General features: G+C 40.0%; 1 protein-coding gene across 2 annotated transcripts in view; it reads left to right on the forward strand.

Annotated features, from left to right (window-relative positions):
- The window catches only part of mxi1 (max interactor 1, dimerization protein), a 31,317-nt gene extending 8,171 nt beyond the window's left edge, over positions 1-23,146 (forward strand). For both annotated transcript variants that reach the window (XM_037690311.1, XM_037690312.1), the window contains exons 3-6: positions 1,358-1,387; positions 18,589-18,703; positions 21,970-22,168; positions 22,572-23,146. In XM_037690311.1, the coding sequence (XP_037546239.1) occupies positions 1,358-1,387; positions 18,589-18,703; positions 21,970-22,168; positions 22,572-22,735 (508 nt within the window). In that variant the 3' untranslated portion in view covers positions 22,736-23,146. The remainder of the gene's footprint in view (positions 1-1,357; positions 1,388-18,588; positions 18,704-21,969; positions 22,169-22,571) is intronic.
- The last annotated feature ends 1,899 nt before the right edge of the window (positions 23,147-25,045 follow it).

The raw sequence follows: 25,045 nt of genomic DNA on the forward strand, positions 1-25,045 counted from the left end.
AAGACACGTGAGCTTAAATGGTAAATTATATGTATATATTATATATATTATATAGCACCTTTCTATTTTATCGAGTTACTCAAAGCGCTTTACATTACAATCTGTGTCCTCATTTACCCATTCATACAGCACTCTACTATATCTCTACAAAGATTAATCAGAGCTTTATCACATTCATTCACTGATGGGACACGCATCGGAGGCAATGACGGGTTTAGTGTCTTGCCCAAGGACACTTTGGCATGTGACTGCTGGTGGAATTGAATCCCAACTCTTGCATTGGTGGACGACTGCTCTAACCACTCAGCCACAGCCACTTAAGCACTCGATGAGTTTCAGGAAATGGTCTGCACCTGTTCGTGTGTGAGCGGTGTGTTTTGCTGCGATGGCAGTGACTCAACTTGGCCATAAATGTTGTAATGAAAGGTACGACGAGACAAAAGTATGATAGTAACACATGCCTCAGCATGCGATCCTACACACCCAACCACAAGCATTGCAGTGTGTATTTCCTTTATGGATGGTGCTTTTTAAATTTGTTTTCAAACTAACAAAAGCATTGGGTTAAGGGACAGGTTTGACAAGCTAAACTCGCTCTTTCACTGTTTTTTTTTTGTTCCTTCTGTTCTTATCTTGTTTTCTACACGTTGCCCGACTCAATATTTCCCCAAAATAGAAGTTGGTCAACTAAGATCAATGTTTAAGAAAAGATTAAGAAAATAATTTGCAGTGTTAATTTGACATTGTATAATAAAATGATTCATAAACTTACATTTGTAAACACCGTGCCTTACTCAGGTTTGGTAGAGTGCAGTTTATGTGAAAAGGAACTTGGTCATTTAAGAATCATGAGGAGGCCTTGTCTCCCTTTAGTGTGTTGCCATACAAAGACGCTTTCAAGGAGCAGCTGATTCACTTTACATTATTAACAGAACGCTGAACTCTGGCTACGTGTGTGCATGTGAGTGCAGGCTGCCCAGAAACACATGCACACACACACACATAATGTAGATTGTATACTGTACTTAGTGAAGTGCCTTCAGTATCACACACATCCTCTTAGAGTTCTGCTGTGTATTATTGAGGAAGAGGCTGTCAAGCCACCCTGAATGCCTGGATGTCATTTTAACATTTGTTGACATAACATCCCCAGAATGCGGGACTTATTATGGGTTTCTTTACTTCACCTCAATATGTAAATCTAAGCCCATTTTTGCATAGCCACTTTACATTTTTTAACTGTACAACGTAAATATTACAAAGATAATTGTGCCAGGTCTGAATTGAGCTTGAAAAGTGTGTTAAAATGAACATTTGGAATTATCTGACAGCCTCTGTTTTTTGTTTGATTTTGCAGATCAACACATAATGAACTGGAAAAGAACAGGTGAGTTTTTACATTTGACATTTCATTCCCAGCATGGCCTCCAGACACACACACCCTACTTTTACAAGTTCAATCAGTTTTACTTTCATTTTGTTACAACAGGATTGTTGTCATTCCACAACTAAAGACTACTTCTTCAACAGGTCTTTAAAACTAGTAGTATAGAAAATACTGTCCATGAAATCTTTTCTTTTGTGTGCCTCCCCGCTCATTGTCTTTTTAATTTTTTTGTTTTTTATTGTGCAACCGTTTGGTTGCTGAAGTTTTTCATCCTTGTGGTTGTTGGGTGGGTCCATATGATGCAAATATTGTATCAGTCTGCGTTCAACTGAATGTTTTTTGCCACATAGCCTAGTAGTTGTCTCTTTTTCACCTTTTTGTGGCCTTGTGCACTGTAAGCCGTCTGTCAGTTTATTTATTTTTTTCATTTTTATTAGTTTTTCTTACTGAGGAGGTAAAAACAAAGTATTGGAAAGATGGTATAAACTTGTCGGTGTAGGCATTACCCCATTTATACTAAGAATACAAGATGAATGTAGGTACATTCATCTTGTATTCTTAGTATACAAGATGAATGTACCTACATTCATCTTGTATTCTTAGTATCCAGTGTCTTCAGTAGAAAGAGAGAGACAAGAAGAAATGATAACGCCGATAAATGAAAATGAGGTCGATAATTTTCATTTATCATGCGATTAATTGATTTATTGTTTATTGCGACAGGCCTAGGTACAGGATATTCTGTACATGTCTAAACTAAAAACTTAAGAACACCACATATAAACAAAGCTTAAACTATAAATCTTGAAGCAAGTATCATCTTGACAGAAATATTTTTAGTTGGCAATGAATGTAATCGTGGCTACAGAGATAACAACATATCTGTAGATGTCCTTTTGGTGATTTTCAAGCCTGAACATTGTTCTAAAGAAGTTAAATCTCAACATTTCAGACATTACACTATAATAAGTGGAGTGTTCAGAGAGAATTGGGTTTATCATTTTTAACCACAGCATTTTTTGAAGAGAAGAGAGCTGGTTTTGGTGAAGTCCGTATCAGATTGAGATTGCCAACCACAGCGGGTGTTTGTTGCTGTTTGTGCTTTGATGTTGCAGGCCTCAAAAGTCAAGCTGTAAAGGGTTTCCTTTGCCACCATAAATAAAAGTGTCTGGCCTAAAAGGATTTATTGTAAGCAGAAAAACGCTCCCCTTCCATTTCATTATCTTGGAGTGTGTGGGTACGATGAAGGGATGTAGGAGGCCGGATCAATTCAGTGTAATTACATATCACCTCAGTCTGCTTTTCTCACCATGCTCCTTGGCAGCTTCCTGTGAAAGGATGGGAACATTGGAAGGAGATCCAGTGAGTTAAATATAGACCAGAGTTGATGTGTCATTTTGGTGCTCGTATGCATAGGCAGCCATTTGGTGGACTGGCCTCGGCAGATTGCGACACAAATGCAGGGCTACATTTTTCCGTGTTCCACCCACACAAATAAAGATCAAAACTAGTGCCAGCTCATTTATGTATTCCTACAACACTGCGTGGACACGGTTTTTATTTTTTTAGACTCCGTCCACGTTCTTGCTGTTTATCCATGTTGAATGACTTGTTACTATGACCATTTATGGCATATAGCCACATCTGCCAATCAGAGCCGGCTGGAGTAAAAGCCTGTGGATGGAAGAACAAAGCAGAAAGGAGCAGTGCGGACTGGTTGTCAGTGGCGGCATATCACAGAATTAGTACTGCTGTAGAGTTATTAGTTAGTAGATTTTGATTAATTTGAATAAATGGTTACATAATGCCCTAATGTGATTTGGAGGAATATGAAAAGAGGCTGCCTTGGTGTTGGCCAGCTCTAATGTTTGTGCATTTAACAAAGTTAACTTTGTGTTTTGTTTCTATCACATATTTGATAATTATCACTCAGAGAACTACAGCAGGGCTGGCCTCAATCTGAACTGAATCACTGTGACTAGACAAACAAGATAGTATGTAATTATTTTACTTTAGATGTTATTTTGATCTTAAGTTAATGAACCCAAATATTCTTGCTTAGTATAACAATTGTTCATGAGCAAAATAAAAGAGGGAAAAAATGGCAATGGTAATCCATCTTTAAGAAGCACATTTAAAGTCAGAATAATTTATAATCCCCGCTTTTTTGCCAGAAGCTAATCCAATTCCCTTACAGCATGTGCCCGACTTTAAGTTATGTGTATCAGGCATAGTTGTTCATCCAAGTGTGTCAGGCTTATACCATGATCCTACAATTACAGCAGCCGCAGCTTTTGTTCCATCTGTAGTCCTGACGGCAGCCTTTTCCCTGCACTTATCAACCCTGTGCATCTGCCACCGAGACGTTTTGCCTTGCATAGCTACCACAGGTGTTGATAACCTCTGTAACGTGTAGCCGTCACTGAGGCAGCCGAGACCTCTGGAGATGAACGAAAGGCCAAAACATAAAAATACGACGGAACAAAAACCTACATTTGAACACATTCCAGAAACTCATCTCGAGCGGCGGGACCAGATAATGTGGTGTCTTTGATCATGTACCTTCTAACAACCGTGTCCAACTTCCGTGTCGCTACAGAATTGTGCTGCTTTAGTAGTTTGTCAAGAAATGACTTGCAGGCTCGTAGTTCCATCACTTTGACTTCAAAACCTTTTACATCTTAGTCATTTTAAAGATGTTGATATTTTCAAGATCAAACTGTTGATTTATCTTCTTGTCATCTTTTGTGTATTACAGTAGTCCCTCGATTATCACAGGGGTTATGTTCCAGACACCACCGCAATAGGTGATAAACTGCAAACGCTATATTTATTTTAGTATTGAAATACATTTTAAGGTTTAATAAACCTTTCCCACACTCTTGCAATGTTCTGAACTCTTAAACCTGCGTAATTTTAACAATATATGTATATGTACTGTACAATACTGCAAAATTTTACTCACCAGCTCTGCAGACCAGCAGCTTTGTTCTGGTTCGGCAGACCTACCCTGCAGCGACAAAACCCACCGCCCCGTCCAGGTTGATGTGTGCGTGGATAATTGAGCTTCAGGATTATTTGCGACTTTCCTGACAGTTCTGTGAGCTTAATAGATGGATCGTTACTTCTGATTTTGCATTGCTAAACTATTCCTCCATTTTGTCAGAAAGCAGCGGCCAGAAGCACTGTTGGCTTCTGGGTAGTGTAGTTCTTTTGACTGGCGTTACAGTGTAGACTTATTGAAAGAAAACTACATACTGGCGGCGTCTCTTGGAAGTATTATTTTTTCGTAAACTTTTTATCCCGCACCGTCCCAATCACGTGAGTAATATTAAATTTGACAAACGTGTGTCGTGTACAATCGTACGTTGAAAAACCGCAAAAGAGCGAGTCTGCGAAAGTCAAACTGTGAAATAGCAAGGGACTACTGAACAGGTAAAAATTTTCATGGCTCAGTGTACTGTAGGATTTCAGTCAAGTGTTTTCACCTACCATGTAATGATGACTGTTACATGCTTTAAGTATGATCCATAAGCTTAGTTGCTTTTGAGTTTCTCATTCTTTTAGCTATTTTTTTAGAGCACCTTCATCTTTTTATAAAAGTTCTAAGAACATGTTTTTATTTTTTGGCCTGACACTGAAATTTACCTTAAATAGATTTTTAGTTTTGAAAGGGGAACTTTAGTTGTTGAAACTGAAGGTTTTGTCTCTATTTTTTATAACAAGTGGGCTATGAACTTAAAAGTGTTCTTCCAGCCTTGGGCGTGGTTGAGCAGTCCTATATGAAGACTTGAGTTACGTTTTCTGGCTGTGCTGATGCTCTTTAAAGAACGTAAAACTAGTGACTCTTTGTTGTCCTCAGAGTGAGTACATCCTATTCTCAGGCTCTGCCTCGGGGCCTTTAAACTGAGCCATTTGTTCTGACCAACGTGACAACATGTAAGCAATTTTTTTTGCTAGAAAAGCAGCTTAAGGGACTTGATCTTTGTTTTGTTGAGCCCAGTTTGAGCAAGCGCACGTGCTGAAGCATTTTAACTTCCCTCTTCATGAGGCCACCTGGTCCTTGTTCTTAACTGGCCTGGCTCAGCTTTAGCTTTGCTAACGATGGTCTCAGAGGACAAAGACGTAATTGACAAGCTAACAGGATGAGTAGAGGGATTGGTCAAACAGACCTGACTGAAAAAGGCCTCGAGTGTCACGCAAGCCTGACCTGTACTCCTGATTTGTGTACAGTGCTATGATTACCACAGTGAAACATGATCTGGTATCAAAGTAGGATATTCACACGTTGCTACCACTGTCAGAATGTGGTTATAGTGACAAGTCTGAGGCCATTGTTTTATTTTATTTTATTTTTTTACTTGACTCACAATTTGTTGAACATAAGTACTTTGTTTACACTGTGCACTTAGGAGTGTTCATATTATTATAAGACAAGTCATGACAAATCACCTTTTCAGGATGTGACATATTGTTGTGGAGGACTGAGCTGCATTTTATTGATGTGTAAGTATCACCTCCCTGCTGTGTTTCCACGTTCCCTGCAGTACCTACGCCCTTGAGGAAGATACTTTTATACCTTTTTTACTTCTTTTTATTTACCTTTTATACTTTTACTTTCATACCTTTTTTTAGCATGAAGATATTTAAAAAAAATTCTGTGTTCTCCTGGTCTTAAATGTGGACATGAATCTCAAATCAGATAGATTTAGCAGAGGTGGCTTTTGGAATAATTATGAAGATGGTGCACTTTGTAGAAGATGAAAGCACTGATTTATTAATAACACCTCGTTTCTGAGTTTCACAATAAATTATGTTGTTTTACTGAAAGACGCGTAAAGGTAGCAGTTTAAAAAATATTTGCTGTAGCCTTTAACTGCACTTTTTAAGTTTTACTTCAGTCAAATGCAGTAGTCCCTCGTTTATTGCGGTGGATCCGTACCCTGAAGCTCCACGATAAGTGAAAAACCACAAAGTAGGACTAGTAGTACAGGTAGTAAGTAGTTGTTAATTAAAAAAATAAAATAAAATAAAATAAATAAAAAATATATGCGTTATAAACCCTTCCCACATGCTTGCAAATTAAAAAAAATGTTTCTAAATGCTCTAAAAGAGCACAGCATGTCATGATTTCCGTCTCGGTGCTTCAGCTGCTCTCAGCCACCTGCAAGCGTTCTTGGCCACGCCCACTTCTCCGCTCTGCAAGGAGAACAGCTGATCAGCTGTTCAGCTGCAGGAGGAAGCTTATCCTGCAGTATGGGCTGCACAGAGGTGCAGCAGGTGCTAAATAATTTAAAATAATTCCTTTTAACTAAAAATTCTATGCCGATCGTGCAGCTCATCCATCAATCAGCCAGTTGTGTGTCATGTCCAATCTTATTTTGAAAAACTGCGATAGAACACGTCCGCGATAAATGAACCGTGAAGTAGTGAGGGACTACTGTAATCTGTTTTTATTTACATTGTTTCTGTATCAAGCGTTGCAATGTGAGACTAAAGGCATGTTACAAAAGCACCTGTTGTGGAATTCACAGCACAAAGTGTAAAGCTGCACAACTCTATGAGCACATCCTGGCATCCCCATTGGCTTGCTGTCAAATTGTGAAGGACCATGCCAAACCACAAACCGGCCTTTCGCTGCATCAGTGTCTTTCCCCACACATGCTGTATAGACGGGTGAAGTAAGGCCCTACAGATGTGATGGGATGTCGGCAATCAACAGATAACCCATCAGTCACATCTAACCCTTGACTTGGCTCATTGTTGTGCCCTTATCATGTAAAAGCGTTCATCTAATGCTTTATTTTAAGGAATAGTGTAACTACATGTTTTAGTCAGCAGCTTCAGGCTGGTAAACAAAATGTTCTCTGATTTGAAGCCTGCTCTAGTTTCTGTGCAGATATTCCGATTCATCAGATTTAGTAGGGACTGTATGTTCAGGCTGTACCGCAGCTCTTTGCACAGTGTTCAGTTCCTCCCACACAGGGTTTGTGATCTGTCCAACCTGTGCCGTTAGCATGTTACCATACGGAGGAGGCTGTAGTCACACGCTTTCCCACAAATAGAGGTGCCTCTGCTTTCGTTTTCGATTCTTTACCTACAGCTTGTTAAATTAACCTTATTTAAATTGTTCTTAAATGCGAGATGGAGAGAAAACGTGCTTGTTGGTGCTTGTTGAAGATGCAGGGCTGTCTTGTATTAATCAGACTCTGGCTTCTATTTTTAGTTGCACAACTGGGGATAAGGGGAAACACTACTGCCTGTAGACCAATCATGGAGGTTATTTTTTCACCAATGAGAGTAAAGAGCAGGAACGTCAGGGAGAGAAGTCTCCACCCTTTTTTAACTGCAGCTATTTCACATACTGCCTCATCATCAAAGCCTCCACTGTCATTATTTGTAATTGATAGCTAAGTTATACCCTACCTGCCACCAACACGTAAAAGATCAGTGAGATTGAGAAAATGTGTTTTGTACATTAAATAATATTGTGGAGTATTTGGATTACTTTTCCTCCCGCTCCCTGTGGGGTGTATCAAAAGGCATAAACAACCGTAGGAAGCTTGTGTTCTGACAAGACATCCCATGTTCATGCACACTGTGTTCCAGCCTGCTCCCGTAGCCAACATCTGGCTGGATCTCAAGCGTTAAAACCAGGCAATTTTTGGAGACGGTCCATGTTGGGGTTTTAATCCAAAGCTTCATCTCCCAGTCCTCAAGCTGGAAAAGGTTAAAGGAGAAAATGAAGCTTTTGGAAGGGTCATGGAGCTTTTAAATGTTGGGATTCAAGGAGATACCTTAAATTATTTGCTACAACTCCCAAAAACTTTTGGACAAAATAAAGATATTTGTGTGTTATAGGTAATCCCATACTGAAAACTACATGTTCAGCTTGTCCATCTTTTCCCCTCTGGCTCCAGTCCGCTCTCATCTTCCCTCTCATTCTGAGGTTTCATTTCCATCTCTTTGTATCTCACCTTCTTTCTTTTGCTCTCCATTCCAAGCTCTGTCAGTGGAGCAGATTAAAAAGCAGTGTGCACGTGTGAACTAATCCGCGCGTTAGTGATGGGTTTCAGCCCCAGAGTCTTTCGTCCCAGCCACGCAAAGGGTACCCCCACCCACCCCGCTCAACTCTAGCAAACTCGGCACGTGTGTGTACGTGACCACGTGCTTATTTGTGTGAGGGCTGTTAGCAGAGAGAGTTTGTTGCTGCATTGTGTTGTGTCTTTTCTCTCAGTCCTTTGTTTCCCCTTCTTCTTTGTCTTTTTATTTTCATACAGTCTATCCTCACTGCCTTCTATTACTCTTGCCATGTGTCACGAGTATGGGCCTCTGTGGGTTTTGCGTGATAGCAGCATGGTTTTTGCTTAGTAATTAGCTGCAATTCAGTTTATTTACTGCTTGTGGCCTGGGGATTTGTGTGTTGGGTTTGTAAATGTCTGTATTGCTCTTTGAATTTTCATTTGAATTTTATTGCTCCCTTATGAATTTCATGATATCTGCTGCACAGTGAATCTCTTTTAGTTTGGGATTGAGGTCACAACTTCCTGAATTCTCACTGGTCTTATTCCCATCCACCCACATGCCACATTAAATTCTCACCCCTCAGCATTTTCTTTTTACTTTCTGCCCCAACCAGAGAGTTGGTCTTCATCTGAAATTCTACTGAAGACTTGTTTATATTTTCTTTAACCCTTTCAGGGAAGAAAGCGCTTAAATATCAGTAACTGCTAAAATCATTCTCAGTGAATACACAGTTTTTATCATATCACATAAAGCATTCATAATGAAATAAAAATAAGATGATGCAAATGGAACAGATTTTAGTCATTTGCCATTGCCAAACCACTTAGAAATCCTGATGAACCAACTCACGTTTGTGCCTATGGCTAGTTTCTGGGCAGATTACAGAGTCAGACACTCCTCTTCTGCTCACTATATATCCGTTACCCTCTACATCTCATTCTGACTCTGAACATCCATCCCATCTGTCCACGTTTCAGAGAGTAAACGAGGAAGGCACACGTTGACAGTAAATGTGACATGAGGATCGTTCCAATTTTGTTTGAAAAAGCTGAAATGTGCTGCACGAGCCAACATGTCACTTGAGAGCAAAAAAAGAATAATCTTTGAACACATCAGTTCCATTTTTTTTGGTTTTATTTTTGTCTGTTTTAGAAACGAGAATAATGGTGCCTTTTTTAAATCTTAGTCCCTTTTCTTAACCGGCAAATTTAACATAGAGCCAATTCAGATTGTACAAAACACTTTAACAAAAAGTTTCTCATTGCTTACACATGCTTATAGTGCCTTTTATTTAAATTTACATATTAACACTTTTGGGCTGGAAATGACTTTAGAGCTCAGTTCTGGGCTAGCTATCAAATTATTTCATAAATACAAAACTTTCCACATGAAAGTAAACATTGGTTAATGAATTAGCTTTTCTGTCAACACTTAAGTTCAGCTCTGTCTGCGCCAGTCGTTTATAGCTCTGATGATAAAGCTGTAGTTTGAGCACATATGAAGGACGCCAGCTCTGCAGCCAGGCTGGTGCCTCTTTAATGACTCTTCCTGCAGTTCATCTAGTGAGTTGTAGCATCTTTTTATGGGGAAAAGTAGATGGGTGCCATTTTCTAAAATACCTTGAGCTTAGCTCCAGACAGCAGTCACGTGACGGAGCACAGTAGGAATTGAGAGTATAACCCTAGCTCTTCAAAAAAAATGCTAGAAAGGTATTCAAATTTGAATTTTAGAAAATGTTTTTCTAGAAAGAAACGACTCCAAACAACTCAGTACTTTGTGCTGATGCAAATCCCTAATCAAAAGATACAGCCAACTCAAAATAAAAAATATAAAATGTATGGAAAACTTTAGTTTCCAGATGTTGACCTAATTATTATTATTTGTTAAGATGAAAGCTAAACCAAATTTAGATTTTTCATTTCATTATATTATTATTAGTGCAAAGAAGTGATGTAAAAATGCCCCAGCTGTTTATACATGTAAATTGCTGTAAATGTGCATTTTTTTTTTTTTAATTAAAAAAACGCCTGCCCTTGATCCTGTGAATATGTTGGAGTACACTTCTCTGCCATCAAAACAATCTATTCACATTCTAAAACTAAAAGCTGAGCATCACGAGGGACAAATGTATAGACTGTCGTATGGCTGGAGACCTTGAGAACTGCCGCTTCCCATACATGAAACCATCTGCACAGTGTGGATCTGGTGTGCCACATATTTCTTTATGTATGACCCAAGAGACCAAACCCCTTTTTATTTCATACTGACATATTTGATTTAGAAATGCTGGAAAATAATTCAAAGTACTGAAAGGAAATTAAAACATATTTACCCACTTCTTTTGATTAATTGAGCTGTCCTCTGTTATTAGGTGAAACCAAAGGTAGTTAGTTGTCATGGCTCGGTCTACGTGAAAATACTTGTGGTTGCTTTAAAGTGGCCTCTGGTGTAGCAAGAAAGAATATAAAAAGTAGATTTATTTTTAAAGCCAGATGTTTCTTTCCTCTCTAATGGCTCGTCTAATCTTTCGGCTTCTCCCTCTTCAGGGGTCGCCACAGCGAGTCATCCTCCTCCATCTCACTCTGTCCTCTGCATCCTCTGTCCTCACTCCAACTACCTCCATGTCCTCTCGAACTGGATCTATATATCTCATCTTTGTCTTTTTCCTGGCAGCTGCATTTCTAACATCCTTCTACCAATATACCCACTGTCCCTCCTCTGGACATGTCCAAACCATCTCAGTATGGCCTCTCTAACGTTATCTCCCAGTTGTTCAACCTGTGTTGTACCTCTGATGATCTCATTCCTAATCTTATCCATCCTTGTCACTCCTGAGGAGAACCTCAACATCTTCATTTCTGCCACTTCCAGTTCTTTCTCCTGTCTTTTTGTTTGTTCCACTGTTCAAATCGTACAACATAGCTGGTTTCACCACTGTTTGTAAATGTTTCCTTTGACCTTTGCTGTCACCCTTTTGTCTTAAATCACTCCTGAAACTTTTCTCCATCCACTCCATCTTGCCTGAACTCTTTTTTTTTTTAACCTTTTTACCACATCCCCCCCCCCCCCTTTTTTTTTTACCACATTCCCCATTTTTCTAGTTTATCCAAAGTATTTGAAGGCTTGCACCTTTGTGACCCCTGCCTAATCACTGACAACATTTAGCATCGGACCTTCTACTTCTACCTTGAGGCACATCACCCTATCTGACACTCTTTTCACCTCTACTACATTATTTGTTAACTCTTCCTTCAGGACCATCCCTACTCCATTTCTCTTTCTATCCACACCATGGTAAACCAGTTTAAACACTGATCCAATGCTGCGAGCCTTGCTGCCCTTCCACTTGGTCTCTTGGATGCATAAATCTTCTACCTTCCTTCTCGGCATCATGCCAACTAGCTCTCTACCTTTGCCTGTCATTGTCCCCACATTTAGAGTTGCCAACCTCAGTCCTACATTCTGGACTTTCCTCTTCTCCCTCTGTCTCCTGATGTTTCCCTCCTGGTTGTCTTCGACTCATCTAATGATGTCTTAATTTCCTTTCTTATGTCAATTTAAAAGATTTACTCAAAAATCAATTATTGCTGAGCTGTAATTTGTGTAATAACTGGGTAAAGGGTCAAATTCGCTCTTTGTCCACATGTATCACAAGTAGGTCAGATGGTATGTGGGTGTGTGGGTTTGTGCATGTGTTAAATGGGTTTTAGAGAGTGGGGGTTTGTCAAAGAGAAGCGAGAAGCATATTGACTGGTATCTGGGCTGAAAATATGTCCCTCTTTTTTAAAAGCTCGACCAGTAATTATGTCAGACAACTTGGATGGCCTGAAAAGTTATTCATTATTTACATATTCACAGGTTTTGAATCTAGGGCAGCTGTATATGTTGTTTTTTTCCACCAGTCATGCTTTAGCTCCCAGTGCTGGTTTCATGGTGCAATAAGTAAAAAAGGGGAAAAAAAGAAACAGGGGAAAGCACATTTGTCAGAGTCTTTTAAATGATTTTGTTGTCATATACAATATGTAACAATAATTTACAACTAAACTTAGTTTACTTCAGCTACTTTTTTCTTCAGGGGTTGCCACAGCAAGCAAACTCGCATGAAATATTTGGGAATTGTTTTACGCTTGATGCCCTTCCTCGTGCAACCTGGGCTCGAACCCGCAACCTCAAGATTACAAGACCACAACACTGACCACCAAACAACTGCAGCCCCCTATTAAAAAATATTAAAATCCTAGATTATACAAATTTATAATGTAAAATTTACAGTAATAAAAACATTTAATCCTATGCTAATAAAATAGGAAAAAACAAATCCAATATAAGTGGTATTAGATGATACATTCAAATAAATTAAAGTTTTAAAAACCAAAATGTCTGTGCAACTAGCAGAGGAACTGGATGGTTGTTAAAAGCGTATATTCTGTATTAACATAACTGTGGAAATTGCTTGTAATAATTTAAAACATTACATTGATGTTTATGTCAGAATGTTTCTTGTGTTTAAGTTTTCATTCTAAAGTGTATATATTTAAGTATATCTATGTGTGTGTGTGTGTGTGTGTGTGTGTGTATATATATATATAATGAAATAAAAATAAGATGATGCAAATTTCGCATATGTGCATACATGTAAACAGTTTATGTGGTTTGAATAAAAGGCATGTCCTACATTTTACATAATTTCTGTGTTTGCTAAATAGCTATTTATTATGAAATACCATTGCACACTTAGCTAATTTTTGTGTTGGAGCTGTTTAAAGGGGAACTCTTGCTCACATCTACACGACTGGCCTTGTTTCAGGCTTTGTTCATCAATTTCACACATTACTCCACCACATCCACCAAGATTTTTTCAAGGCTGCTTCTGATTTGCTCATCATCTCAATGAGATGATTACATCTTGTAGCCTCTACTATTTTCCTACACATCACACTGAAAAAACGTTTTTGTTGTCCGCGTGCTTCTGAGAAAATTGCACATTGTATGATATTTAGCATGCATATTGCACTGTGCTCCTGTCAGTGCCCTGCCAACAGCACATGCACTCTGCACGTGTGGACGATCCAAGAATAATGAGAGCTGAGTGGAGAACGTGCGTAGTTTCTGCGAGGAGTTAAATAACCAACAGTTTATGATTCAAATTGAAACGAGCTAAAAAAGTTGTAAAATTTGGTTTTCAATAAATAAATGTATAAACGCATAAAGTTATGCAAGTGAAGTCTTGTTTAAAGAGCTGGATAGATGAGAGGAAAGGTGTGGTGCAGTGACCCAGGGCTGGCTGGCTGCTTGTTCACATGTCAAAGCCAAAAGGCAGAGCTGCCTGCCTGTGCACCCATCTGGGGCCTGTCAGGAACACGAGTCACAGCCACACACACATTCACATACACACAGTCCCAAGCTTGACAGAAACACACATGCCTACATACTCCAGTGAAGTGAGTACTTTGGAAGCAGCTCGTTGTCTCTGGAGGATGCCTGCCATCCTTTTCTTAAGGATATGGCAGAGAACTGCATAATGTCATAACGGATATAATTTTCTGTTAGTACTGATCGAATCAACTGATTGCTTTAGCCATGTTTGTACCAACTATTGGTTCGATTATTTTATAGCTAAACACCAGGTTTTTTTTAAATAGTATTTGTTTTCTTAGCCAAAAATCTGATTTTTTTTATCTGTTAAAAAGATTAAGCGAAAACAGTATTTCATAATTCTCATCAAAACAGTTAACATTAAAATGTGGCATCAAAATAACACAGTTAAAAAGAAAACTGCAACAACGCTCATCATATTGTTCGCTGAACAAGAACTAAAATCACCCGTAAACCTGTTTTCCTGAGGCTGTGAATATTTTCTTTGTGTGTTCCAGGTAACTCCCATTCACATGTGGGAGATCAGCAGCTACACTGGCAGCTTTAGATGTGGTTTTATTTTAATAGCTGGTTCCGTTATGCATCGATCTGTCCATAGATGTGCTCTGTAGAGAGCGTGGGCCACTGTTAGCCTACATGCACCAACCAGTCACGACAAAAAAAAAAAAAAAAAGGAATCGTCCACTAAAATGTTATTTTTAGATTCTCAGTAACCTTTAGCTTGTTTTTTGTTGTTATTTGTAGGTTAGAAATTTGACATGCTATTTGTGACCCTTTAAAAGTCCTGGTTGCAACAAACCACATTAGGTAATCCATTACAGATGGAGAGCTCTTCATTCAAACAACCTCCAGCTCTCCATGCCATTCACAACACTGGAGATGTGAAGTACAAAACAATTTTTGGCAACTTATTTGTGATATTTTTTTGTTTAGCATTTGCTGATGTGGCCACTCATCGGTAGAGAGTAGTTTTACCACCTCAACACCTATTTCTCTGTTTGTTAAACCAAGAGTGAGCCATCAAAACAGCCTGTGTTCCTGCTACGTAACATCCTTTTACCACAAATACTCAACAAATCCTTAGCATTAGCAGCCAAGGACGCAAAGTTATGAGGCTTCACAGTAAATCCATAGCTGTTTATGTAACCTGCACCAGGCTTTTCTAAGAACTCTGGAAACAGAAACCTCTGTTGCTGGTTATGTGGCTCCAAGAGGGTGGAGTCAATAATAATAATAATAATAATAAAAGATTGTTCCTGCAGCATGCAGGTATTTATGGTCACAAGCACACTTATTCGGGCTAAAGATTTTCAGATGAGGACATGATAAACAAACCTCTTAGGGATTTTTTGTTGGGGGTGATCACCAGGAGCTTATGACCTCTGACCGCTTAGTGAAGCACTTAAAAGTTATCCAGATAGGATGATGTTTGGCTCTGTCTGTAGGTCATACCTCCTCAGCTAACACTCCCTCTATAACACTCCAGATACCTGCTCTCTTGGGAATAAAAAGATGAAGACATCATGTAGTGGCCTTTTGACTCAAACGCTTTGAGTTAATCTACTGTTAGCGGTGGTGGTTTACCAACAAGTGTGCATTTTAAAAGCCACATATAGACCCATGACCCTAATGCTATAATTAGAGAATATTCACAAGAAAGGTTCTTGAAATTTGTGGCCTCTTGAAACTTATACTTTACCATGATCAGGATATCTAATGCAAGTTGCAAAGATGTACAGTACCTCTCTCCTTTGTCCTTCACAATTACATACTGCTATTTGGGCACTCCCTCATGCTTCGGGGATTTTTGTCATGTATAATTATCAGGGTGCAACACAGTTGGGTGTGTCACACTCACAAAGATAAGAATAAATGCCAGCATGCATTTTATACCTGTGTCCACCGATAATAAGTATTGCTTAAAGTTGCCAACAAGTTGGTTTGCTTTCTTTTTTTAATGTCAAATGGGGGGGTTCCAATTGTGCCTGAAATAGCATCAAGTCCAATTCAATTCAGTTTATTTATATAGCGCCAAGTCACAACAGAAGTCATCTCAGGCACTGAACAGAAACATTCATATTTATAAAAAGTAAGTTAATATCATTATTTATCAGAGGAGCAGACTGCTTTGAGTTTAACTTCATCGCAGACTCTCATCTTAAGCAAGCATAAAGGCAACAGTGGAAAGGAAAAACTCCCTAACAAGGAAGAAACCTTTAACAGAACAGGCTCGGAACAAGTGGCCATCTGCTTCGAACGGCTGGGTTTGAGAGGAACGGGAACAGATACACAATGGCAGGTCAAGAATCAAATGTTAAGATAGAAATAATATCAAATGAAAACTGTTCAATTTTAACAATTGGTTTAAAAAATTAGGTCAGTTTGTCCTCCAGTAGTCTTAAGCCTATAGCAGAATAACAAGCCAACCCTAACTATAGGATTTATCGAAAAGGAAAGTCTTCATCCCAGTCTTAAAACTGGACAATGTGTCAGCCTCACGGACAGAAACTGGAAGTTGGTTCCACAAGAGAAGAGCCTGATAACTGAACAATCTGCCTCCTGTTCTGCTTTTGGAAACTCTAGGAACCGCAAGTAAGCCTTCAGTCTGAGAGCGAAGTGCTCTGTTGGGAAAATATGTTACAATAATATATGTAATATAATATGGAGCTAGGTTGTTGAGAGCTTTGTAGGTTAGAAGTAAGATTTTGAATTCAAGTACAGTAGAACCAAGAAACTATAGTGCTGAAAGAGGTCAAGCTTCATCTGAGTGGTTAGTGTTTGGGGTGAATCAACAGCTCTACAAGTGACACCTCGTATATCTGTGGTTTTAAGTCCTAAGATTAACAATAAAATTTTTATATTTGCCGAGATTAGGCAGTTATTGAAACTCTGCTGTACCTGTATGGTTGGCACACCTCAGCTCCCACTGAATCTTTTTTCACATCACTGGGGGAAGTCAAAGGGAGAACAAAAAGCAGGAGTGCTTGTAAATGGGGTTATCTAGGGTTGTCTGCTGAGATGGTAGTTTCAGTCTCAGCTGAGTCTCCAGTGTCTGGAGTGAGTTAATTTTACGCCTGATAGGCTGGACTTTCAGACAGACAGGCCCACTCGTGATCGCTGCGTCCTGCTCATCTCTCTCTGCTTTATCAGGCAGTCTGTGGTTATCTGGGGGAAAATGTTTGCAACTAAGGGGAAAGTAGCTTCTAGTGCCTAAGAAGTATTATTAGTTGGAGTGACTAAGGTGTGTTCACATTTATAGCAGGTTAGGTTTTAAAACTATAAACTGTGTATTTGTGTCAATCGTTGCTCCGTGTAATTAAAAAAAACAATGTTTGTGCCATGTCTTCAGCTATAACATCACAATAAACAATTTCAAGGAACATCAAACTTGAATTGTGAAATAGATTTAAAGCCTTGTTGATCCATTACCATAAATTATTATGAATACAATCAACAGAAACTAAACCACGTTAAGAAATATTCTTCCATGATTTGAGTGCACTCTCTCACGGGTGGAGAAGCGCCCATCCCCCACCCCACCATACCTTCCTGGCTGTGGAGGTTAGGGTGTGAATAGGTGCCAACTGATATCTGTGTAGGTACTGATGAAAGTTACAGATATGCATTTCCGTGGTCCAGGTGGCTTGAATGGGGCTGATTACACAGACAGATGACCATAGCCAGACTGATGGGCATCATGCAAATCATCTCTGTGCATGTGTGTGTGGAGGTGGGGGGTTGTCTTGTGACTTCCAAACTTGTGGCGCTGCAGACCGCAGCAGACGTCTGCTGGCGTGTTTAGTCTGCAGACATGCCACATTTGTTCACATACAATAACCCATACAGTACAAGGGTAAGGGGTGTAATGGCTTGCTGTTATCAGCACCATCCACGCTTAACCGCTACACGCACACAAACACACGTGCACACAGCCAGATATGTTCTGGCTGGTGCTTGCACGTAACCACCAGTTTAAAGGCAGCAGAGCGTAGCAGACTGCAGCATTTGCATTGAATTCCTGCTCTGGTCTTCTGAGCTTGTCTTCTTTTGTACTGTCCCAGAGATTATACGTATACAAGTCTGGGTCACTCCACTGAGTCTACTGACTCCTAATGTCTCTCCACCTTTTTCCTCAGGGTAGCTTAAAGGGTAGGACCTACTAATGGATCCTTGATTGGGTTAAAGCTACAATTATCTCCCTTTACCTCTCAAGTTGGGTCCATTAGCTGGATAGATGGTACCTGTGGCTTGTCTCCAATCACAGAATAAGGTAATGTCAGGAGGACAAGTGTACAAGCTGGGCAGAGTTCAAAATATGACATTACACCGCTGCCCCCACCTCCCTTCCTACCCCTGCAAGGTAAAATGTGTTTTGTAATGAAGCCATGAAGAGTTTCTAAAGCTGGACACAAGCAATATCTACAGCGCATGACGTTTCACAGCAAGATATATGTTATTATTATATGCTGTGTTGGAAATTTCTCATAAGTGAGCCACAAAGGCTCATGTTTTCCTACAAAGTGAACATTTTTTATTAGGCCTGCATTTAAAAGATGACAAACCACCTCTTTGATTTGTATCTGTGCAGCTTCAGGAATTTCAGGAACCTTCAGACGCTCAATCTAACATAATGGTAGTTATCAGATAATCAAAACAACTTTTCAGGTACTTTTTCAACAGGTCACCTTCCTTCCAGGAGACATTTTTAACAACACTGCCTATGCATTCACCTTGGCCTATTGTGACTTTTTTTATTTATCCAGCTATTGTGTTCCTTCCTGTTTGTCTTTCCTGTGTAGACGAGCTCACCTGCGGCTGTGTCTAGAGAGGTTGAAGGCCCTCATACCTCTGGGACCTGACTGCAGCCGCCACACCACCCTGGGCCTACTCAACAAAGCCAAAGCACATATAAAGGTACATCTACTAATGTGTGCTGTGTGCTAAACAATGACACACTGAAAGAGGGAAAGACAATTATATTTACGTGTCCCTCTGGGAATGTTGTAATGATGCACAGCAAAAAGTAAAACCTTTTGTGTGATACGTTACATAAATGGCTACTTAAAACACGAAAATTCAAATTTATTCATATGCACTATATCAATTCAGCCATCCATTATCTGGACCTATTTGTTTTGTTCATGATTTCATTTGAGCATGTTGGTGAACAACATATACTGCAGTTTGTCTATAAAGAAACATGAGTACCATGCAAAATTTAAGTTATTATTTCATGACTTGGAGATAGTTTGCTCAAAACATGTTTCATTTCCATATAAAACTGGCATTTTGTACAAAACAGCAGTGGCAGCAGTCAGAGAGCAGAACCGAAACCTGCAACTCAAACACTTACAAGATGTTTTTATTTAGTCCGTTTGTGTCTCATGCTGAAGGGCAACAAACTAGGTTAGCTATTGCCAGTAATATGATGAAGTAAAGTTTTATTTATTAGGTTTTCTTTTAGTTATTTAGTTACTTGGCAATGTAATCTGATGGATTTCTTCAAACGGCTGATCACATGTCAGATTAACACACATGCTTCATGTTTGGGTTATTTTATAGGTTGCATAGGTTCAGTGTTAGAATATTGTTGCAAAACAGTGTTGAACACCTCTTCAGGGGTGATTCAGACATGCATGTTCAGTTTTCATATGTTTAATGAAATATCAAGGTTACAGAAAACAGATTTTGCTGTTCAATCTAGTTGTCAAAACGAGGATGTGACTGCCTCAGACCGAGCAGTCTGCGTGTGAAAAGCACCACTCGGTGTGCGTTCACGTGCCGAGGGAGGAAGTATAAAGCCAGTGCTGTTGTTCCCCCAGCCACCCCACCACACTTCTGCTACTGTCAACGGGAGTCTCTCCATTGCTTATTGATGGCCTATTGTTTTTCCCCGTCACTCAAGAGTCACGCTCGTTAGTGTCAGCGAGTGTGACACGAGGCTGGAAGGTTAGAACACCACTCTGCTGTGTCAGGCACTGCCTTGGCCCCTGCTTGTTTCGCAACGACATAACGTGTTAACGAAGAAAGTCAAGGAGTGGATGTGAACGCCACAAAAGTGGAAAATCATTTTCAGGGTCAGCTGTAGGAAAATCCAAGGATGTTTATGACTCACTGATAACTGATAGTGGGGGGAGCTTTTGTTTATAGTTTCTGCATTTGTAATTTTTACAATCTTTTCATGTATAAAGATTTTCCTCTCATACTAATTAACTAGTTTCTCAGTTGTTGTTCAGTTAATCCCCCAGCTTTCCCTTCTCTTCTTTTTTCTGTTTTTTTTCTCTCTCTCTCTATTGTTCTCGGTGTTATGCAACCTTGTTATTTTATCTCAACTTATTATAATTTGCCTCATTCACTCTGTACATATTTAGTGTGTAAGCATTCTGTATTTTTTCAAGCCAAAAATCACAGTAGTTTCTTTTTTGATCAATTTTAAAATTTCTATTTATTTCACACAATAAAAGCATCAATTCAATTCAGTTTATTTATATTGCGCCAAGTCACAACAGAAGTTGTCTCAGGGCGCTGTACAAAAACATTCACATATACAGTATTACAAAAGACATTTAGTAAAGTTAGAAGAAGCCAGCAGATTGTGCAGAATCTTCACTCCCTCACAGTCTCCCATCCTGAGCAAGCATGAAGGCAACAGTGGAAAGGAAAAACTCCCTTTTAACAGGAAGAAACCTCGAGCAGAACCAGGCTCAGGACAAGCGGTCATCTGCTTCGACCGGCTGGGGTTTGAAAGGAACAGGAAGGAGAAACGAACACAAAATGTCAGGTCCAGATGTACTTTCTGTTGGAAGAAAGACAAAAAACAGATGTTAAGGATAGAAATGATTACAAATAAAAACGGGTTGAGTAGAGCAAGTAAAGACATCATCAGAGTGAGGAAATGTGGTCTATTTGTCATCCAGCAGCTTAAGCCTATAGCAGCACAACTAAGGGATAGCTCAGGAAAGCCAACCCCAACTATAGGATTTATCAAAAAGGAAAGACTTAAGCCAAATCCTGAGGAGCCTGATAACTGAAAGCAATGCATCCCATTCTGCTTTTGGAAACTCTAGGAACCACAAGTAAACCTGCAGTCTGAGAGCAAAGTTCCTGTTAGGAAAATATGGAACAATAAGATCTGTAATATAAGATGGAGCTAGGTTGTTGAGAGCTTTGTAGGTAAGATTTTGAATTCATTTTTGGATTTGACAGGGAGCCAATGGAGAGAAGCTAAAACTGGAGAGATATGATCTCTCCTACTAGCTCCAGTTAAGACTCTGGCAGCAGCATTTTGGATTAATTGAAGACTTTCTAAAGAAGTAGTTGGACACCCAGATAACAAACCACTGCAATAGTCCAATCTAAACATGACAAATGCATGAACTAGTTTTTCTGCATCATTTTTTTTCAACTGCAATTTGTTGTTTTGTACTTCCATTAACTACTGACCATTATGATCAACATTTCAATAAAAGGTATTCAGTCAAACCAAAGGTTGACTTATTGACAGTAAACCAAACGTACTTTGAAGAATCTTAGGAGCTCCTGTCGGGTGAAGCCACAACACTGCTAAGGTTAACGCTCCGCGGTGGTGGTCAGGAATGGATGTCACCCAAAACTCAGGTCTGTTCCGTTGGTATCTCACTGGGCTGTGACTGTTGGGAACTAGTTGGTGACTCACATTAGACTCAGTGTTGTGAGAAAATACACCAATTTCATTGCACCTTCGCTTAATTCTGAGGTTGTTGGGTTTTTTTTTTTGGTGACCAGCAAGTTGTGTTGTCGCGTTTTGTGTGGCCAGTTTTCGAAATTCCCCTCTTATTTTTGCGTGCTTGACTCTCATAACTGTAAACCTTTGAAATGGAGAGGTAGAGGAGAACTCCTGTGCAGGTGTCAAAATACACCGTTAGCACTCATGAAACTGTTTAGAGACATCTGCAACAAAATTGAGAAGAGTTTAGCATACCTGTCTCACAAAAGTCACTAAAAAATTGCAAAAGTTCCAAATAAAATATTTTCTTTAAACTAACTGAAATTTGAAATCAAACAATAACCATTAAACAACTTCCTGTCTGGTGTTACATTGTTCAGTCTTTGCATTTGTTCTGGTAATCCCACAGAGCCACTGCTCCCAGGTGACCTCACCTGACCTCTCCTCTGTCCCCACCTCTCTTTCTCCTGAGCAGAAACTTGAAGAGGCGGACAGGAAGAGCCAGTACCAGCTGGAGTCTCTGGAGCGCGAGCAGAGGCACCTCCAGCGTCAGCTCGAGCTGCTGAAGGGGGGCAGTGGCGCTGCAGTCCAGAGCAGCTCGGGGGAGGGCGAGAGGGTACGCATGGACAGCGTTGGCTCCACCCTCTGCTCCGACCGCTCCGACTCTGACCAAGGTGAGCGAGCTGGACCGGACTGATGCATTCAGGGACTGAACGTTAGGAGAAGAGACACTGAATGTGTCTGAAACCAGTGTAAAATCCAAACGTGTCTTCAAAGAGTGGTCATAAAATCCTGAAAACATGTTTCCTGAAAATAGTTTTAACAAAATGCTTTATTGTTTAGTGTACAACATGTTTATAACGTGACTATACTGTACATAGTTTGTCTATATTACTTTCTGATTTATTGTTTCTACAAATTATAGAATGGATTTAAAACCATTCTAAATACTGTATGTAGCAGAGTGCACAGGATGATTTAGCTCCAATAGATTTTGACGGTGGATGAAACGGTTAAAACAATTTCTCCTTTCTCCCCTCTTTCCTCAACTACCCACCTCTCCATCCTGGGCTGCAGAGGAGATCGAGGTCGACGTAGAAAGCACGGAGTTCTCCCATGGAGAGCTGGACAGTGTGAGCACAGCCAGCACCAGCGACCTGGACGACCACAGCAGCCTGCAGAGCATGGCCAGCGACGAGGGCTACTCCTCCTGCAGCGTCAAACTTGCCTTTTCCTCTTAAAGCCACCACCTCCACCCCTGCCAAACCTGCCTGCCCTCCTCTCCGTTGTTCTCCATCCAGCCATGCCATCACCCCCGACGACGGCCTGAATAACACCGCTCCCCTCTCTCCCTGCCATGTGAGCCATCCCGACCAACACCGGTACCAGAGACCCCCCGGCGTAGTGACGCAAGACTGCCAGGTGGTTCTTTTAAAGGGAGATCAGATACTTTATGTATTCCCAACAACAACAACGAAGTTAATTTTACTTCTTTCTTTATCAAACATTCGCATTTTTCAAAAGATTGACAACCCCCAGTTTAACTCCAAATGCACTTATAATATTGAAGCTGTTCTTTAATGATCCTTTGAAACGCTCCGCTGTCGGGCTCAGAGCTGATTTAACCACGGGGTGAGTCCTGCCATATAAATCCAGCTTGGCCTTGAAAAACGTCCCTACAGCTCTAAGTAGAACCCTCGTCTTATGATTTTGTTGTTGTTTTTATTCCTCATGATTTCCTCGACACAACAGAGGCTTGGACTCTTAAATTGGTGCTACTGTGAAACAAAGGCAACCGGCGGGGGCAGCAGATCAGATCCACCACCTCCGAGCTTTTAAAGCAAACACAGCCCATCTGCTGTGAGTGTTTTTAGCCGAGCACGAACGGAAACGGCCTCCGACGTGGAAGACGATTAAAAAAAAACATTAAAAAAAAACATTCCTGCCCTGTGTTGGTTCTGAGAGCGTTTTCAACGAGTGGAAATTGTAACTTTGTGTGTACGTGTGAGTTTAGTTTTATTTCCTTTCCCCCTCCAGACAAGCAGCTACAAGCTACCCAGCACTTGCCTTCTTTAGAGCGCTCCATAAAAAAAGCCACAAACTGAGAAGAGACACAACAACAGCAGCAACGAGGAAAAAGTCCAAACCGCTACAAACTTTTCCAGCAGTAACGAGCAATAACTCATAGTTTTTGTCTTCAGTTAGATTTTTTTTCCTCCTCCTACCTAAAGACTTGTGTTTGACCGTCCAAAACAAACAAAAACTTCTTTTTTTGTGTACATACAAACAGCTTCACTAATGAATCTAAAAGTTTTTTTTTTTAGTTTTTTTTTTATTTAAAGGTAGAGCTCTGCCTCTGTTGCTGTCTGACTTGTGATTTTTGTGCATTTTAAATTCCATTTTTGGGACAATTTTAGCGATGCGTTCACTGCCTTATCCCTTTCAAAGTGGCAGTGAATGCAACATTTCTTTGCTGTTTGAAACATTTAAAAAAAAATTTAAATTACGTTCCCACACCTGAGAGGGAACGAGATGCGTGTGTGATTTTGAAAAACCACCCGAGCAGCTCTTCATCCTGTGGGAGTTTTGTTGGAGGATGCAGATTTAAAGCAGCCCTGCTGTATTATTTTTTTTTGTTTTGTTTATTTATTCTGCTTCTTTTTTCTCTGTCTCTCTCTTTCGCTCGTTTTTTTTTTTTTTTTTTTACGTGTGCACGTGGCATTCCTCTGGTGGTCCGGTGTTTGACATGCGGCGAGAAGAAAACGAGTTGTATGATGTCGATTGTTGCCCCAGCTTCAATAGCGTCACACTTGAACCAGTTTTCTTTATTTTCTTTCCCCCACTGCCATGTCCATTCATCTGTGTGTAAAGATAAAAAAAAAAGACACACACCCCTCCCCCATCGCCACCATTTTGAATATTTATTTCTCAATCCCTTTAAGAGCACAAGCGTTAGAGGAAAAAGTTAACTTATTATGGTTCTATCTTATTTCACTTCTATTTTTAATAAATATTCCTCATTCCTTATTTGAAAAATTGTATATTTTATGGGTTATTGTTAGGTTGATTGTTTTTCGGGGTGGGGGGGGGGGGTTAGGGAATTGAATAAATATGTAGCTATGATTTTCTGTTTTATTTGATGGACACTTGAAATGTACTTGGCCCCTAAGCTGCTCCTGGTGCTGAGCCTCACCTGTTTTCAGCCTTGTTCAGATCCGACTCCCCAGCAGCACGATGGATCCAAAACCACTGCTCCCTGCTGTTAGAGGTAGATGGGTGGTGGTGGGGGGGTCGCCTCTGCACAAGACTATGACCTCCAAGACTTGACTGGCAGATACTGTGCCAGCTACTACACAATAAGAGGGGTCTAAAACTCCACCTTCCTCTAGTTGTTTTGGTTCATAAAGTACGTCTTACAGTTAAAAGGACTCGGACTGAAGGTTTGAAGAAACTTTTACCATAAAAGAACCTTTGGTTTATCCGAAGGACGTCACTAAAGGTTTGACACGTTTATTGAGGTTGTTGGACTTGGCACCAAATCAGAATGACAC

Source organism: Nematolebias whitei, chromosome 16 (assembly GCF_014905685.2).
Source record: "Nematolebias whitei isolate Nwh7 chromosome 16, NemWhi1, whole genome shotgun sequence".
NCBI lineage: Eukaryota > Metazoa > Chordata > Actinopteri > Cyprinodontiformes > Rivulidae > Nematolebias > Nematolebias whitei.